At 37.9% G+C, this 17,565-nt stretch overlaps 1 protein-coding gene across 1 annotated transcript in view; it reads right to left on the bottom strand.

The window, feature by feature from the left end:
• Nucleotides 1-17,565, bottom strand: part of skap2 (src kinase associated phosphoprotein 2) — a 144,908-nt gene that overhangs the window by 27,117 nt on the left and 100,226 nt on the right. Inside the window, exon 10 of the mRNA XM_007900498.2 lies at nt 6,236-6,322. Within this exon, the coding sequence (XP_007898689.1) occupies nt 6,236-6,322 (87 nt within the window). The remainder of the gene's footprint in view (nt 1-6,235; nt 6,323-17,565) is intronic.

The following is a 17,565-nucleotide window of genomic DNA, read 5'->3' as shown; positions in this document are numbered from 1 at the left end:
AAGATACAAGGCAGTAATTAGATCAATGGTTTTGATGACATCACGTGGCACAAGAATGAAACTGGAGCTCTTTCGAGCCGAGTGTCATTGACCTCTGGCTAGTTTCACACTGGGCAATATCTTTGCCACTTCAATCTTTACCAATTGAAGGAACCAATATGTTTACTTTTGCTCCTACTTTGATTTTAATTTTGAAATCCTGAGACTTTAGAACTCACTTGTTCTTTTGCTAAACGCTTTGATAAAAATGATTAAAACTTCAGTAGTTTTATTTATTGCTAAAATAACTCTACTCTTGCATGATTGGCAATACTATTTCAATTTAATATTCTTTCCCTGTTTAAGAATTACTGTGGCTTGAACTATGTAATTTGGTACTTCAGTAGTAAAACATTAGTAGCACTATTCGCTGCTCTGTTACATAAAAATATATTTTATATGAACGTAAGACTGGTTAAAGTTCAGTTAGGAAGTACTACAATGAAAGACTTCAGACATTAACTGTAATGTTCATTCATTTTGAATTCACTTACACAGAAGGCTTGTGGTTTGTAACCCGACATTCAGGCAATTAGCTGATTGATGACTTGTTTAGCAAAAGCATTCTTTGTCTTTTATAGCTGGACTAACCCAGCCTCAAAGGGCTCCATTTTCTTTTTTACTTGCATGGCTTTCATCCAAGCATTTGTGAGTGGCGTACCAATTTCAAGCCTTATTAAACATGGCGTTTTTGTTTTTGAATCTTAATGTTACAATGACCAAGTTCTAGGGCAACATCCCATGTCAGTGGGGTTATGATGATGCACTTCATTAAAACTTCATCCTAATAGGTTTAATAATGGCAATGCTATCATAGACCAAAGCTTTCTGGGGGTATAGGTTCTGCTCTCGCAGAGTGAAACAAATTCCCTGTAATGCTACTGAGCAAGCACTAATTACAAGGTTATGTCAGATCAACTTTGGCAGCTTGGTTCACAATCTGACATTTGATACCCAAGACAGTAGGTCAAGTTTGTTACTCAAACACAACATATGTCACAGCTATACATCTTTAGCATGTTGAGTCATTTCTGCATGTCTCAAAAATGAGAGGATCAGTTAACATTATCATGTGACCTCAGGATGGCTTTTTTTTGCTACTAAACAAAGGAATTGGGTGCCATGAAATTGAGGTCATCTGTAAGTTTGTTTTAAAAAGGACACAGGCATTAAAATTCACTGTTTGGAAATGGTGCTGTCATGTTGAACTTATAATAATAATTATAATAATCCTTGCATTAAATATGTGCCTTTCACATCGGGAGGAATCTCAAAGTTCTTCACAGGATTTACTCTAAAGTGTAGTGACTATTTTGTAGGCATACACTTAAAATACACACTTGCCTTTTTCAAAAATAACAACTGTTTTTGAAATAGATTGTTCCAGAATGAGTAAAAATTCCTAAATGCTTTCCCGCAGAATTTCTTGCAATAATAATACTTGTATTTGATATAGAGATGTGGCTTATCATATCGTTGAGATGTCTTAGAGGACTCCACAGGATTTTACTGTGGAGAGAACAGTAGATGAAGATGAACACGGTAGCCAATTTGCGCATAGCAGTGCCCAACAAAGAGTCATGAAGTTAGTGAAGCAAGTGACGCAATTTCATTTGCGGATTGTTGGCCAGGACATTAGGAGAAATTTCCTTTTCTTTTCGAAGAATGCCATGGTATCTTTCACATCCACCGGAATCTCTACCTGGACATCCTAACTGAATACAGGTTATCTTAAATTGCATTTACACAATAGCTGTAAACCTAAATTTGGTTTAAATTTAATCAATCATATCCAAAAAAGTGAAGTAAAATGTGGACTAATATATTCCAACAAGTCTAATCAGAGTAAAAACTCCCATTTCCCTGTGCCACTTTGAAAATAAAATACATCAACCAAATGGGAATTAGGTTGGTTAAATGGTCTCAGATATATCCAAGTACTACTTCAGCCCTGAAGGGTTTGCCACTGTAATTTGACACAGCACAAATGCTTCAGGTATCAAATTCTGTTCAGAACAGATCTCTGGTCAATCTGATAAAGTATATACTAGAGATTAATGAATGTACAGTGTCTCCACTGATGCAAATTTAATCAGAATACTTGAAATATTCAGCTTAGTAAAACTGATACACATATTCTTCAATGGTCCAGCGCCTTGGGACGTCCTCCCGACGTGAAAGGCGCTATAAAAATGTTATCTTGTTGTTTTGCTTTATTTCTAATCTGAAAAAATCCATGAAGAATATTTCCCTTATAACAAGATTAAAATGGACTGGTATATAAAAGTTAGTATATTATATATACACTAACTGTAAAATGACTAAAGTTGTACTGATAAATAAAAGATAGTTTTTGATTGTTTGTTACCATTAAAACTAACTTTTTAATTTTTGGAGTAAAATTTCTCTCCTCAAGATACTAATTCCCTGTTATGTTCGCCAGGTGCTGATCCTTCACACCTCAGTCTTCTGGCTATTCATTATATGAAGTAAGGCAGTTAAGTCTTAGCAGGTCCTTCTGTAATCACAGCAGAGTCCAATCCTGTTCTCCTTGGTGTCCACACACATCCAGTAAGGAATCATTAGAATAGAGATAGAACGAGAGACCGAGTTTCAAAAAAATAACAAAGGCAATGGGAAAACTTATATTTGAGATTGGAGAGGACAGAATTATATGCAATAAATGCACCACTGAGACATGGCTGGGGTTCCCTGACATGGATGTTCTGAATCTCAACCATGCTAATAGGGAGTTAAAGGACATATACTATGCCATTGAGGGAAGGGAAAGCCAGGGGGATTCTGGAGGTCGCTTGCAAAGATATGTGACAGCCTGTACTTAGGGGTTAGAGCACTCGCCTTGCAAGTGAGAGACCTGGGTTCGATTCCTGGCAGGGTGAAACGTTGGGCAAGCTTCCTTACACCACACGCCTCTGTTTACCTAGCAGTAAGTAGGAACCTGGTTGTTAATCGATTGTCAATCTCTTTTCCGGGGGTAATAATTCCTTAAAAAATATAATAATCATAAATTGGTCATTCAATCCACGACTGTTTGTGGAATACCACTGTGTCCAATTGGCTGCCCACAAAATAGACAGTCAATTTACTTTACAGTATATTCTGTGAAGCGCTTTGAGATGTCTCGAAGACATGATAAGGTGCTATATCAAATGCAAGGATTAATATTATATGGTGCATTATAAACAGAGTGAATTTCACATCGAGAGGACATCTTAAAGCATTTCACACAACTGACCTGAGAGCCTGAACCATGGGGGAGGGAGAAGAAGATAGCAGAGTCAAAGAAAGAAGTCTTAAGACAAGTTTGAAAGGGAGAAGCAAGGAAGAGGAACTCCAGAATGGTTTCAGAGAGGGGATATAATGGCTGAAAGCTCACCTAGCAATCACAAAAGGAGGACTATTTAAACCCTCTTTCCATCTCCGATTTAATTTGTAAGTTTGAAAAGAACATTCATCGAAACTGGTTCAGTAGTTTATCATCAAAACGACTGTTACGATTCTAAAATTTGTTTTCTCTTTTAAAATAAATAACCTTTGCTCCTCTATCAAAATATAGCTAATTTTCAGAACGGCAGTAAGTTTGTGGTGATGCAGACAACATTGAAAATAGCACTTTTTTAACATCTATCATGCATCTTATTTCACTGATCTCTAACCAAAGCTTCAGTATTTTATATAAACAAAAGCTTCTTCTCCAGAGAGCAGAGTAAGGTTGAAAATATCTAGCATTCTTCACTAAGGTTAGAAGTTCATTTAAGAGAATCATAGCAAGAAAGAAATACCCTCGTTAACATTTATTCTCTACTTGGCAACCAAATTTCTTGTGTTACAAAGTTAAGTGTCTGTTTGAGGGCAAAGGTCATGAGGGAACAGCAGCAACACTACGTTTGCTTGTACAGAATATCATGTCAACATTTTGAGAGTTTTAGGGGAGAACAGGTAATCGTGGAATGCATGTACCGTACAGAAAAATATAGATGGACAATCTTTTGACTAAAAGTACTAACATCCAACATTAGGATGCTAAATAAGAGTATCACAGAGTTTCTGCTTATCCTCATTGCTGTCATTAGATGACCCAATGACCACTTCCTTTATGAAAAGCTCATGTGCAAGACAAAATCTAACAGCAACCTGCTTGAAACTTCCTCTGTGGGCTTTCCTGAAACTAGGCTTCTGTTTCCTCTCCATATGCTGTAATAGGAAAAGATCTGAAAAGCAACTTCCTGAGCACATGCTCCCTGTCCACCCATTCTTTGTTTGACAGCACTAAGGGAATGATGTATTTGGTGTACATGATGAGGAAGGTGACCCAGACTGCATTTCCTCACAGGACACATTAAAGATACAATAGCAAAGCCTGCTCTACTTGACACTTGGCTGAAGGGAGGTGTAAAGTCCTGATAAGAAGCAGATCTGCCCCACTTTGTGTCTCAGAATTGTCTTATCGAATTCAATGTCCTTGAGTTGGTGATGCATCATGTTTTCAAACCTACAGGCAATGAAACAAAACTGTGCAAGGTCACAGTTCTGTAGTTTGACTGAGCATGTGTAGTCACTCCAGTTGATCTGATAATTAGTGCACAGGCGTTGGTGCCAAAAATGCAGCAGATAAGAATATATTCTGTTCAACGTAGGCATGTCCTGTTATGATTTTTATCCTGCTGTCACTGGCATTTCTAGCTACTAGTCTTCATTTGCTTTCTACGCTAATCATACACAATGAAGATATGCATGGCCAACATTTAAACAGGCTGCAGATCAATTAGCAGTCTTAAGTTTATCGGATTTTTATCAAAGCAGACAGAGCAGTAGGTCGATCATCAAAGCCTGTGTCAAGCTGACCTTTTCAGAGACATCTGCATTGCCTATTCCCTCGGTAACTTTTGGTCCCTTGTCAGGCTCTGAATGGCAGAAGTCTGTTTCACCAAACCACAAAGTATACACAGATGTCTATATTACAACCTTAAGGGTGTGACAGCAACTCTGTATTACATCTACAAACTGTCCTTCAGTGCTGACACTTCCCCAATGATGATCTGCTAATTTATTCACTTAAATCTCTTTTGTACAGGAATAAAAGCTAATTGAGTCATTACAAACTAATTCAGGAAGAACTAAATTGGTTTATTTTATAAATCCTTCTCAAGTGACCACCACATACATTAATCAATACTTATGGGCTTTGTTGCTGCCACACAAGTACATAAAACTGGACAAAAACCAGACTGGTCCCCTGTCTTACCACAGGGGTCTTGTGGAAAATAATGAAAAGAGGAGGGTTGCTTTAAAATGAAGTCTTACTCAACAGAGACTTAACTGCACTATGATTTTTTGTAAAAAGCAAAATAAACTGATTTCCAGTTGAGTTACAACCAAATAGAACAACTGCTTAAAAACACTAGACCCCTAATAAAACTTTTACTGTCCACTAACTTTGGTAAACAGGATATGCACAGCTTAATTATGAAAAATACCTGAACCAAAATGTTTACACTGTTACATCTCCAACCCATAGGTTAGTAATAAAACCTTTTTAAATTCATGAAAGTAAAGTGTTTGAAACATTTAAGCCATTGAAAAAATGCCTTCGATTTTGTCAAGGTTATCTTATCAAAGGACTCCTCTATCGCGAAGGGAATGGATCAAACCACAGCTTTGTATTTTCTATTCAACAACAGACATCATATGGAACAGATCACGTGAAGAGGAAAACAAATAATTTGGGTAACGCAATTTAAAAAAAAAAGAAAGATAGGTATTAAAATTGTTTAAATATGCGATAAATTCAGAATATTCTTGTGTTGAGTCAGTCTTCAATCTGCTGTTGTAGTAAAATGGGATTTAGTATCCTTCCCAGTTCTAAAGGCCAACAATCCCTGCACTCCAAATTAATTAAAAAGTTCAGTACCAGTAAGTGGTAAATTATGTTGAAATACTGTATGGGGATCAGGAAGGATACAGATTAATCCACCAACATAAGTGACAAGAAACAGACACACCCCATGGGGAGCAACTTGGCTGACTTCACCATGCCCATTCCACTGATGAAATGGAGTTTTGAAATGTAAACATTTTGAAATTAATTTGAAATATCCAACTAGAACACACCTGGGAACAAGTATCAGAATTATCCCCTTTTTTAATGTATACAAAACATAATGAATAATCGTACCCATCAAACTGCCACTGTTATGTTGGCTCATCTTTTCAACTTCAATAGATGATGATGCTATAGGAACTGAGGAATTCTCTTCTTCTTCTAGAAAACATTGAAAAAAAACCCATTAGTATCATTGTATAGGGTTAGAAAATGTAAGTTATCACAAAATATTCTAATATAATCCTCTAAACAACAACAAAATGCTCATGCAGGAATTCTGCACAATAAATATTTTCTGTATGGGGGAGGTAGTGACACACATTGTATGAAATTCAGCATGGTGCATTCTCCAGATGAATTATAAAAATGATGCACTATTTATGAGAAATTAAATCAACAGCCCATTATTCACTGCCCCAGTGTAATCATAACCTACCATTTGCAAGGTATACTATAGATGACTATTGTTGGAACAGGTGCAAATATTAACTATAAGTTCTAAATATTAAAGACCATTGTATCTGATCAAAGCTCTTTCCAATGTTATCTTTCACAGCTAACTATTGAGGTGAATCAAGTTTTATTTGCAACAATAAAATACAAACCTAGAATATAAGGAACAAGAGACTGCCATTTAGCCCATCAAGCCTGCTCCACCAAAAGCTATTCCACGAAACACATACAACAAGCTGCCCTAATCTCTCCCCAACATAACCCACTCCCTACCGTAACTGTAGTTTAGCTTCCCCAGCATCCCTTATCTAGTTTATGTTGTACAGATTGTTGCAAACCTATAGAAATAATCCAACTGAAATTTTTGAATATCTACTAATAAATCAATAATTCAAATCAGCTTTATTTTATTATCCCTCAGGTAAATGCCCATGAAATAATATACAGTACTTCATGCAAAAATGTAGGTAGCAGAAACCATTTTTCTCTTCCAAGCATTTAACCATTAAACGGGGATCTCCAAATGCTGCAAACTATAAAGGGGTCACAAATAGCTTTTATTTAACCTTTTGTGTACAATTTCCTGAATCATTAAGTGATCCACTGGTGTTTATGTTTATGTACAGGACAGATGCATGCGAACCAAATTAGGAACCCATTTTCATAACACTTACAACAACCCCACAAGGCCACCTGTGAACTATTTATGGAAATGGTCTTTGTGATTGGGAGGTATTTTCAAATAATTAGGCTAAGGGTCATACGTAAAGAGTTTTTTTTAATTTTCTGAATTAAAGGCAGTTTATTTCAAAAAGAGTGAAGATCAAACTGCTTTTAAACCCCTTGTACTACAGTTGCATGCTTTACAACACTTCCTTTATTACAATAAATTGCAGTTTAAAAAAAAAGGCACAAAGCTTTTGGAATTTACATGCATTAGTCTTTGATTAACTGGTATGTTACGTGTGTTCTACTTACTTTCTAAATGTAATGCTTGTACTTCTTTGGTAGCAATAGAATTGCATGTATTTTGTATCCATGGTTAAAACATCTGGGACAAGAGGACACACACACTTTGAAGAGGAAAAGTGAGCAGAGTTCAGGTTTAATTATTTTATACACAGTGGTGACTGTATATGGAATAGACTATGCAAGGAGGCAATAAAGGCTGAGTGTGTCAACAAATTTGAGGGGGAATTAGACAGTAATTTGACTAAGAATTAATTTAAGTGGTAAGATAGATATTCTTCTTTTATAGCTTGATCAATTTCAACACAATTTCAGGTGGATGTCAATTATGAACTAATTAATATAAACTAATATAAACTAAGTCTGGCAGCATTTTAGGGTGGAATCGGGAACATGCTGAAGTTCACTAAGTATAGGAGAATCTGGTCCAATCTTGGACATTTTTTGGTAAATAAGAATCAGGTTCCTGCGTCCAGGATTATTGGGGTGAATTGCAAGTACTTAGTTACATTATATCATAAAATATTTTTAAATTAATGATTGCATTATATATTCAAGTAGATTAGACTGCTATCTATCTCATTTAGATGTTGGAGACACTGTAATGGCCTTTTTAAAAAAAAGAAAAATGCAACCATAATACAGAGATTCTCTTGTGTTGAAAACATTGTAGGCATTGGTTAGGACTGACAGTATGATTTATAAAAACAGTACAATGAATACATATTGTCATCAGCACACACCTCTTTTGACCATTTTATATGATAACATCAATCAATTATGTCTTAGTCTGGCTGACTGACAGGCTGTCATCTTTGTGATTAATTAAGTTCAGTTGGGAGATGACGCTGACATTTGATAAGTTGTTCTGAGCATTTTAACCACAGTAAACAAAAACAACTCAGCTATGCTGCAAAAACCTTCAAACCACACAGATGGTTGTAAACATTTATTATGTGGTTTCCATAGCAATGATAAATCAGACTGGTTCTGGCAAATAAACAGCTTGTATTTACACACTATTCAGCTACTATCAAACCATTCAAACATTGGTTTATCATTCTAATCACATACCTTAGAAGTCGCAAAAATGTGACTCATCTTTGATCAACAATACATATGAACTCCACTACTTTACACATATTAAAACATTCATTTCAACTTGAATAATTAGTTAGTGCACACAAATTGATGTTTTCTGACCTTAAAAAACTGACAAATAATCATATTTAGAAATAACATGTATTTAGAAATAGTGCCTTATCACACTGAAATGACTCAAAACCCTTCTCAGGTAATTATTGGCAAGTGTAGTGACTATGGCAGCCATTTTGCACACAGGAAAACACAACAACTATTAGATGAATGATCAACTTTAGGTGGAGGATTGTTGGCCAGGACACTGGGAGAAACCCATTTGTCTTTTCAAATAGTGACACGGGATCTTTAAAGCACCTGAAGATTAGGCAAATGGAACCCTGGTGTAAAATCTCTTGTGAGGGACAGCACATCTGCCAACACTGCACTGAAGTATCAACCTACATTATGTGCCCAAGTCCCAATGTGAAGCTTGAACCCACAACGTCCTGATGTTTAGACAAGAGTGCTCCTAAATGAGCAAAGCTGACACATAGGACATGAATACATTAAATGCTTTAAGTAATGCAGATGTTATGAAAAACAAAGTAACTTTAGATAGTGAACTGAAAAGATAATAGGATTTCTATAATGAATGCAGAATTCTCACATATTTAGTGTAGTTAATTCAACCCCTGACTGCACCATTGATGTTTTGCAGTACCTCCAGTAAGAAACTGTTACTATTATTTTATCAACAGATCCAACATGTTTATTTATATATGTAATCTACAATCCTCAAAACAACTTGCACTTAAATATATATAATAAACACCTCAAAGGAATGTTATTCTCAATTAAACAGTGACAAAATAGGAGAAAAAGTCTTTGTCAGGATAGCAGATCTTGAACACTTCAAGCATCACTTCAAAGTGGCAACAGCATTTACATAGTAGCAGGTCTGCTTCTCTCTTCCTTCAATACAGTGAGATACTTCAATACCTGTCCTAGGGAAACCAGTTGGTAAGGAAAAAAACATTTAAGAAGTTTTACTTGACAATATCCAAATATGAACAATTTTGTGCTGTGGGCTTGATACAAATGAGAAGTGGAATTGAATTGAGAATGCTTGACTGGAAACGAAAGTCAAGGTCAATACCTTCTGTTCAAAGTACTTAACAACAACATATATTTAGATAGCACCCTATACATAAGATAACATAGGATTCAAAAAGAGTTTCTCCCCATATTCTGGCCAACAATCCCCCAGATAAAATTGGTCATTTAATTAATGGCTGTTTCAGTGCTCCAGGACACTACCCCACACGATGGGCACTATATCAATGTAAATTGTTTTCTGTGTGCAAAAAGAACATTTATGTTTGCCTACAAAACAATACATAATCACTACACTTTACAATAAATCCTGAAGCACACTGAGATGTCCTCCCAATGCGAAAAGCACCAATGCAGAGATTATTATCATCCTTACATTTAGCACATTTCTGTCATCCACTTCTCCAGCTGCTTGACGACCACATTACTATACAATGCATTGCCATTGTGGATCCTACTGCCTACTGAGGACTGGCAGCTTTTAGATGGAACTCAAGGAAAGTAACGCTCCTTCATTTACTATATCAACATTCATTACATTTTTACTAATTTTATTCTGTAAAGTGTCAAGAATACAGCAGAGAGTTCAACATTCACACTAACTGGACCTGGTGTAAATATTAAAACAGTGCGGGTAATGGCCATCCCACACCGATTTCTGATTCTCATGTAAAATATAACAATAACTTGTATTTATATAGCGCCCCATACGCAGGGTAGCGTCCCAAAGCGCTTGATAATGGTGGAGCACAACAAGGAGTTGGAGGGGAGGAGGAAGTGACCATAGGCACAGTCAAAGAGGAAGATCTTCAGGTGCGATCTGAAGATGGGGAACGAAGGGGCAAGGTGGAGGGATAGAGCAAGAATTAATGTAGTCTAATGTACTGTCACCATCTTTTACTCAACCAGAAACATTGCGAAACATGCAGTATTCTATAATTCACAAAACAAGGTGCACTGAACAACAAATACCTGTACAGGACAGAAGTATAATCAAGAATTGACTAATATGTGGATAGACAGGAACACTGTTCCCAACACCATAATAACTTCCAACATTTATTTGATGTTGACATGTTGATAGTTGAAGGTAAGAAGTCACTGCTCCCAATTGCTTCATATGCAGGCTTTTCTTTTGTAATGCTTGCACTGGTTTCTTATGGGAAATTTTGTTCTCCAGCATTTCTTTTTCTGGCATGCTAATCCTCATCATATCAATGGTAAGCTATGTGATTTTAGCTGGTAGACTCCAGCAGTAACCCAATGTACACTCTGGGATCCCCAAGCCTTGGCTCTTGCGCCTAATACTTTCTGGAATTAGGTAACCAGGATGCGTCCCTCCAGGGGGAGAGTGTGCATTCCATTCCATCAATCTATCTCTGGGATTTCCATGTGTAGGAAATGTGTAAATGTTTAAATGTGTACTATTTCTCAGTTTGGTTTGGATACTCTTAAGCATGGTGATGAAGGTTTCCGCATGTGTTGGACAACCGGCTGATCCAAAAAAACCTATTCCTCATAGGTTGAGGAGTACCTTCACTGTGAACTGGATATGGAAAATGTCCCTAATGCTCTCTACTCATTTCCTGATTATAATAATGAACAGACATCAGGTGCATATTTATGCTTTTTGAAGCTCTACGTTACCAACGACAATAAGCTGAAGTTTGTGTGTACCAGCAGCATTCGAACATGCAAGCATGGTCAGGTACTGGTTTTATAGGCAATATAGGTACATTTGCCTCGTGGTTACCATAGTACGGGTTGACAGACATTTCCAAAATATATTAGTTTAATTTTCATTAAACATATGTAAAGTCATATTTTCTTCAGAAAACATCCAGGTTCTCTTTAGGTTCTCTTTAGATTCCTGGCAGGGTGAAACCTTGGGTAAGTTTCCTTGCTCCACATGTCTGATAATAATCCCTCAAAAAAAACCAATAATAAATTGGTCACTCAATCCACGACTGTTTGTGGGACACTGCTGTGTGCAATTGGCTGCCTTGTTTCTCCACAAATATATAGTCAATTCACTTTACAGTCTATTCTGTGAAGCGCTTTGAGACGTTTAGAAGACGTGATAAAGCGCTATATCAAATGCAAGGATTATTATTATTACTACTATTATTTAGTTGATTTGATAACCAACAAATATTCTCATTGTTTCTCCCCTCGCAATACCATTGATCTGGTGCCATTGTGTTTTTTGAAGCATCGTAGTCATTCTAACTATAAATTTCCATTATGTGCCTTCTCCATTATTACAAATAAGATGGAACTCCTGTAGCACTAAATTACAGAAACAATTAATGAATGACATTATCCATTTGAAGGAACCCGGATCTGATATTACCATCATATAGGATGGCCCCACATCACTGTCCAATTCTTCATTAAATTTTCACAGTTTTTTTTTGCTTTCTTAATGTTGTAGATAGGTCGGGGACTGATACTGAAGTCTGAAGCAAGTTTTCTTGCTGGCTCACAATTTCCAGACTTTGTATTATGATGAGCTTTTCATCAATTGTAAGCACAATCCTTTTCCTATTGTAAGTTTATTTTCATTTCCATAGCTAGTAATATACTGTAATACTAAACAGCAATAAACTGTTTTACTGAACTTACAATGACCTTCTACAGTGTTGTGTTTTACTGCGATCAATTACGTTGAAGCTTAATTAGAATGCACAAGCGTGAACAATCTAAACATTGGTAGCAATGTGCTTACATGAAAAAGTCGCCAGTGAAATGTACTTGGATTACTGTTAATTCTTTCCACGTGAAACACGTGTAATGTGTTTCGAAAGGTTAATTTATGTGAAAAGCATCATAGAAATTTAGGTTGTTGCTGTCAGCTTTACCTTTAATATCATTACAAATAATCAAAGACAGGGTGGTACAACTGTTTTGAGTGGCGAGGGCTGGATTCCACATTTGAGAAACGTCCCCGAGCCGCACAAACAATATTTTTGTTTTTCCTTTCCAGAAACATAAAAGAATCAATCAGAAATCCTATGTTTTAAATTATGTGACTGTATTACTTAATAATGATCATCTCAAATGTATATATATATATGCATCATTTTTTAATGTATTAAAGTCAAAATACAAAATATTAACTCAGCATATGGAGACCCCTACAGAGAACGCTCAACAATACCAAAACAGATAAATCCATTATTGCAAAATTATCTCTTAACTCCTTCAACACAGTATCTTGCCCATAAAAAAGGCACTGAGGTTTTCCATTACTTTCAAAAACAAGCAATCCACTTACCACTTACCACATACACACAGGAATCCTCTATTTCCATATCTACCTTGTGTTTCCTACTGAGACTCATAGTTCTGTAGTTTTAGAATTGCAAAATACTCCTGCTGCTGCGTCTCACCAGATTGCACGAGGCAGCGTGGAACGTGACGGGTAGGGGCGGGGATAGATACAACAACAACAACAACTTGGATTTATATAGTGCCCTCCATGCCGGACCTATCTCAGAGCGCTTCGCAGTAATGGATCCTAGGGCTGAGCTAGGGGGAGGGGGAGGAAGGTGACCAAAAAAAAGGTTTTCAGCAGAGACCGGAAAATTGGAAGAAGCGAAGGGAGTGAGGAAGGGAGTTCCAGAGCCTCAGGGCGTAGTGGATGAAGGCACGGGCACCGAGGGTGGAGCAGAGGACTCGGGGGACAAGGAGGAGGCCAGATCCAGAGGAACGAAGGCAACGGCTACTGTTGTGAGGAGAGAGGAGGTCAGTGAGGTGGAAAAATAGAGTTGGGTGTCGTCCTCATACATGTGAAAGTGTTCCCCATATCTGCGGATGATATCCCCAAGACGGGATGTCCTTCCCGCTCTGCTCCTTTCCTCGTTGCCTCATGGAGCACGACCAGAGAGGCGCAGGTGGGAGGGAAAATGGTGAAGTCCAAAATGGTTTGCGGGCCGGATAAAATCATCCACGTCTCGCGGGCCGCTTGTTAGATCACGCTGATCTAAGATATGTACTCATTGAGGTAGCAGTACTAGGGTCAGATTCAGCATATTCAATACTGAGATTTTGTTTTGAAACATTAAATAATACTCTAGTACTCAACCAGGCCGCAGTCAATATAAAATACTGTATGCATCTAATTTTTCCTCCGGACGTGAAAGGCGCTTTATAAATATAATTTTGTTGTTGTAGAAAAAATGGGTATTAAGAAATGTAATTCTTTCAGTTGTTCATAGAAGGATGTAAAATATATTTCAGGTGAAAGAATGAAAGACCTATAATGTTGCGTAGTGTAGCTGGTTTGGGATAGCAATCATCAGGACGTTATTGTTCGGTTACTGTTTTGGAATGTGCGTAATTATAATCGAGGCAGTTGAATGTGGTTGAAAATTAACTAAGAGATGAATCCAGTGAATTAAGATCTGGATAGAATGTCACCATGAAGGGAAGGAAAATTAAGTCATGGACAATCTAGCAAGAATGAGGGCTGGATACGTTATAGGGCCCACTTAAACTGTTCTCATTCATAAGAACATGTCTCAATGTAGAACAGGATGTTATTTAAACAGGATTTTCTATAGTATACTGTGCGAGCATTTTTTTGTGCAATTATAATTATAAACAACTTTTATAAATCAGTCCATTCACACATCAAAACTAAAATATAAACAGAGGTACATTTTTTCCTCATTTAAATTATTTATGTATTTAGTGTTTAGTGTTAATTTAATGTCAAGGTCTACTTTAAGGGACTGTTCGCCAAAGAAATGTAAAAGATTAGACACAAAGAAGATCATCAAACACAAAACTAAAATTCTACGATGGTATTCAAGGTCAGAAAAGGGCCACATTAAATCATGTTTTCTAGATTTGCCATCCATAGGAAAGTTTGAGACGTTGATGAAATTAAGTTATAAGACGTTTTGGTGTCAGTGCTGAGCTGTGGTAATTACCAAGAAGTTTGCTAGGAGTCCTGATTCTTGCTACTCCTGTAGCCCTTCCTGCTACTGACCTCAAACCTGAGCGTGTCAGATGTCTAATGACCATAAGTGGGGTGGGGCGGGGATGGTTTATAAAGGAAGGTAAGTGGAGTCTCTTTGTGTCTGAGCTGGTACGCAGGTGATTTGCCTGGCAATTCAATATTGGAATTGAGTCAGTCCTCTGTGACCGACTCGGTAGTTTGGTTCTTGAACTAGATTGGTCTACAGTGTTGGTCACACACCAGCCAGCTTTGCTCGTATAACTTGGTTGGCCAACCAGCCTTTGAGGGTTTCAGATCGTTTCCACTCTACTGTTAACTCTGCAAGCCTAATCACATAGTGTGGTCCTAGCTAGACAAACAGTGTCAAGCTTGCCGAAAAGTGGCATGAGTTGCCATTGTTTAAGGCTCATCTGCTTTGAGATGGAGCTATGGATTGTGATAACAATTGATAATTGGCACATTTCAAGATAAGGGAGAATACAGCACACAGAATAACCATCCAGGTCTCCCGTCATTCCAATGAAAATTGCATTAGGGTTGAACATGTCACATAATATTCCTCATGTATTTCTCATATGTTGAATTTATATTTCCTGAGGCTGTTTTGATTTAATAGGCATACCTGACAGATAGGCAAATCTGGCTTAACTAATCATTTTGATAGCTGAAGGTAGCTATCAGAGTTGGGAGGAGATGGAAAAATTAGCCACTGAGCAGCTTTGCAGGGAAGTGCACCTCAGGTAAAAATCCTGATCTGGTTTGGATACTCAAGACAAATAAGCTTTCTGAAATACAGGCTCACAAATAAAGAATAGCCAATTGTGGCAATACCCATGGAACTACAGTATATCCCACTATGAGTCACTGCCTCATGAAATATAGCTTGCAATCTGTTTACAACAACAAATTACATTTGTGTAGCACCCTTCATGTCGGAAAGATGTCCCAGGCAGTTGGACAGTCAGCTGGGATTTGGGGTAGGGAGGGGTGGAGGGCAGGTGGGTGAGGGTTGGAGGGTGGCCGAAGGCACAATCGTAGCGGAAGGTCTTAAGACGGGACTTGAAGAAGGCAAGAGAGGGGGTGAGACTGAGTGATTGCAGGGTAGAGTTCCAGAGTGTAGGGCAGAGATGCTGAATGCCTGACCACCAATGGTGGGGCGGAAAGTGCAGGGCATCTGAAGAAGCCCAGTGTCCGCCGAGTGGAGGGAGCAGACAGGCTGATATGGGGTTAGGTGATCGGAGAGGTAGGGCGGAGTAAGATGGTGCAGGGCTTTGAAGGTGAGAACGAGGGTTTTATACTCGATTCTCTGAAGGATGGAGAGCCAGGCAAGAATGGGCAAGAACGGGGGGGTATTGGTTCGCGGAGCCTGATGCGGGAGAGGACATGAGCTGCATAGTTTTTAATAATTTGCAGCTTGTAGAGGGAAGAGTTGAAAAGTCTAGTGAACAGGCAGTTGGTGTAGTCAAGCCGGGATGTAATGAAAGTGTGGATCAGTGTCTCAGGGGCCTGTGGTGAGAGGCAGTGGTGGAGGCGGGCAATGTTGCGGAGGTGGGGAAAGGTTGAATGGGTCATGGCACGAATGTGTGTTTGAAGGATAGCTGGCGGTCAAAAAGGACACCGAGGTTTCAGATTGGTGAGGTGAAGAGTGCAGTGTCATGAATGAATGGTGATAGTGTCAGCAGGTGAGATGAGGAGGCGCTGCCGGGAGCCAAGCAGGAAGGCCTTTGTCTTGCCAACATTGAACTGGAGGCATTTGGCTCTCGTGCAGGACTTGATGTCAGACAGAAAGTTTACCAGGATGTCAACGGTTTATAATTAGAAATAGATTTAACAATTTTCAACATAAAGGCAGTGTACATTCACTTTTTCAACAAAAAGCACATCCGATTTCTTTTCTCTATAACAAATAAGTGAAATTTCATTTTAACAGGTGCAAGTACCTCTTCAATTCATCAACATTACAAATAGTTCCCACTCATTTTAATAAGTATAATATGATTGCTCATAGAAACTGCAGTGTGCCAAGCAAGCATTCCAATGTGGTCACATCAGTGCAAACATCTTAATTAGATAATCATAATTCACACATTGAACATTGATAGCCCTCAAATTATGACAAATGACTTGTCACAATATACATTTATTGCTTTGCATCAGGTCAAAGACAACTTGTTCAAATATCTCTAGTAATAAAATAATGATCACATTATTAAAATTTATGACTGGGTTCTGGAATTCACAACACTGCAGCCATTGCAGCAATAACCAAAAGAGAAACCAGTTGTTTCAGTACAACTGTGTCTTAAAGAGGAAACACAATGCAGTTCTTGGCTCCATTCCACCTCGATGGTCTGGCATCCAGATGCTTCTCCACAACCCACAACTGCTCTAAGAATACTTAAACAACTGACATTCTGCACAGTCTGCCTTGATGATGTGGTGACAAAGAGCTCAGCGTTAGCAGGAACCCTGTGGGTAGCTTTTAAAAGATTGAATGACAGACTTTCTTTGCGGACTGTAGCAGATGTCACCAAACCACGTGGAAAACAAAGAAATGTGTATGTTAAGATGAATTGCGACGGCATTAATGATTTCTTGAACATAGCAGAGGTTATTCATGGAACACGCAGGAGTAATTTTCATGGCACAAACATAGAATGCAATTGAAAAGTTAAGGGGACAACCAAAAGTGATGAAGTGCAGCTCAAGTTATTTGTGCACATCATCAAAACCTTTTTTTATTGCTTTCACCTCCATCTTATAATGGTACACCTACAATACCTAATTTTTAAGTCTATTTTGGTGCAAACAGCAACCATGT

The sequence above is a fragment of the Callorhinchus milii genome, unplaced genomic scaffold, assembly GCF_018977255.1.
Source record: "Callorhinchus milii isolate IMCB2004 unplaced genomic scaffold, IMCB_Cmil_1.0 Scaffold2, whole genome shotgun sequence".
Lineage (NCBI taxonomy): Eukaryota > Metazoa > Chordata > Chondrichthyes > Chimaeriformes > Callorhinchidae > Callorhinchus > Callorhinchus milii.
Note: the sequence above shows the minus strand (reverse complement) of the source record. Positions and strands in the feature narration are given on the sequence as shown.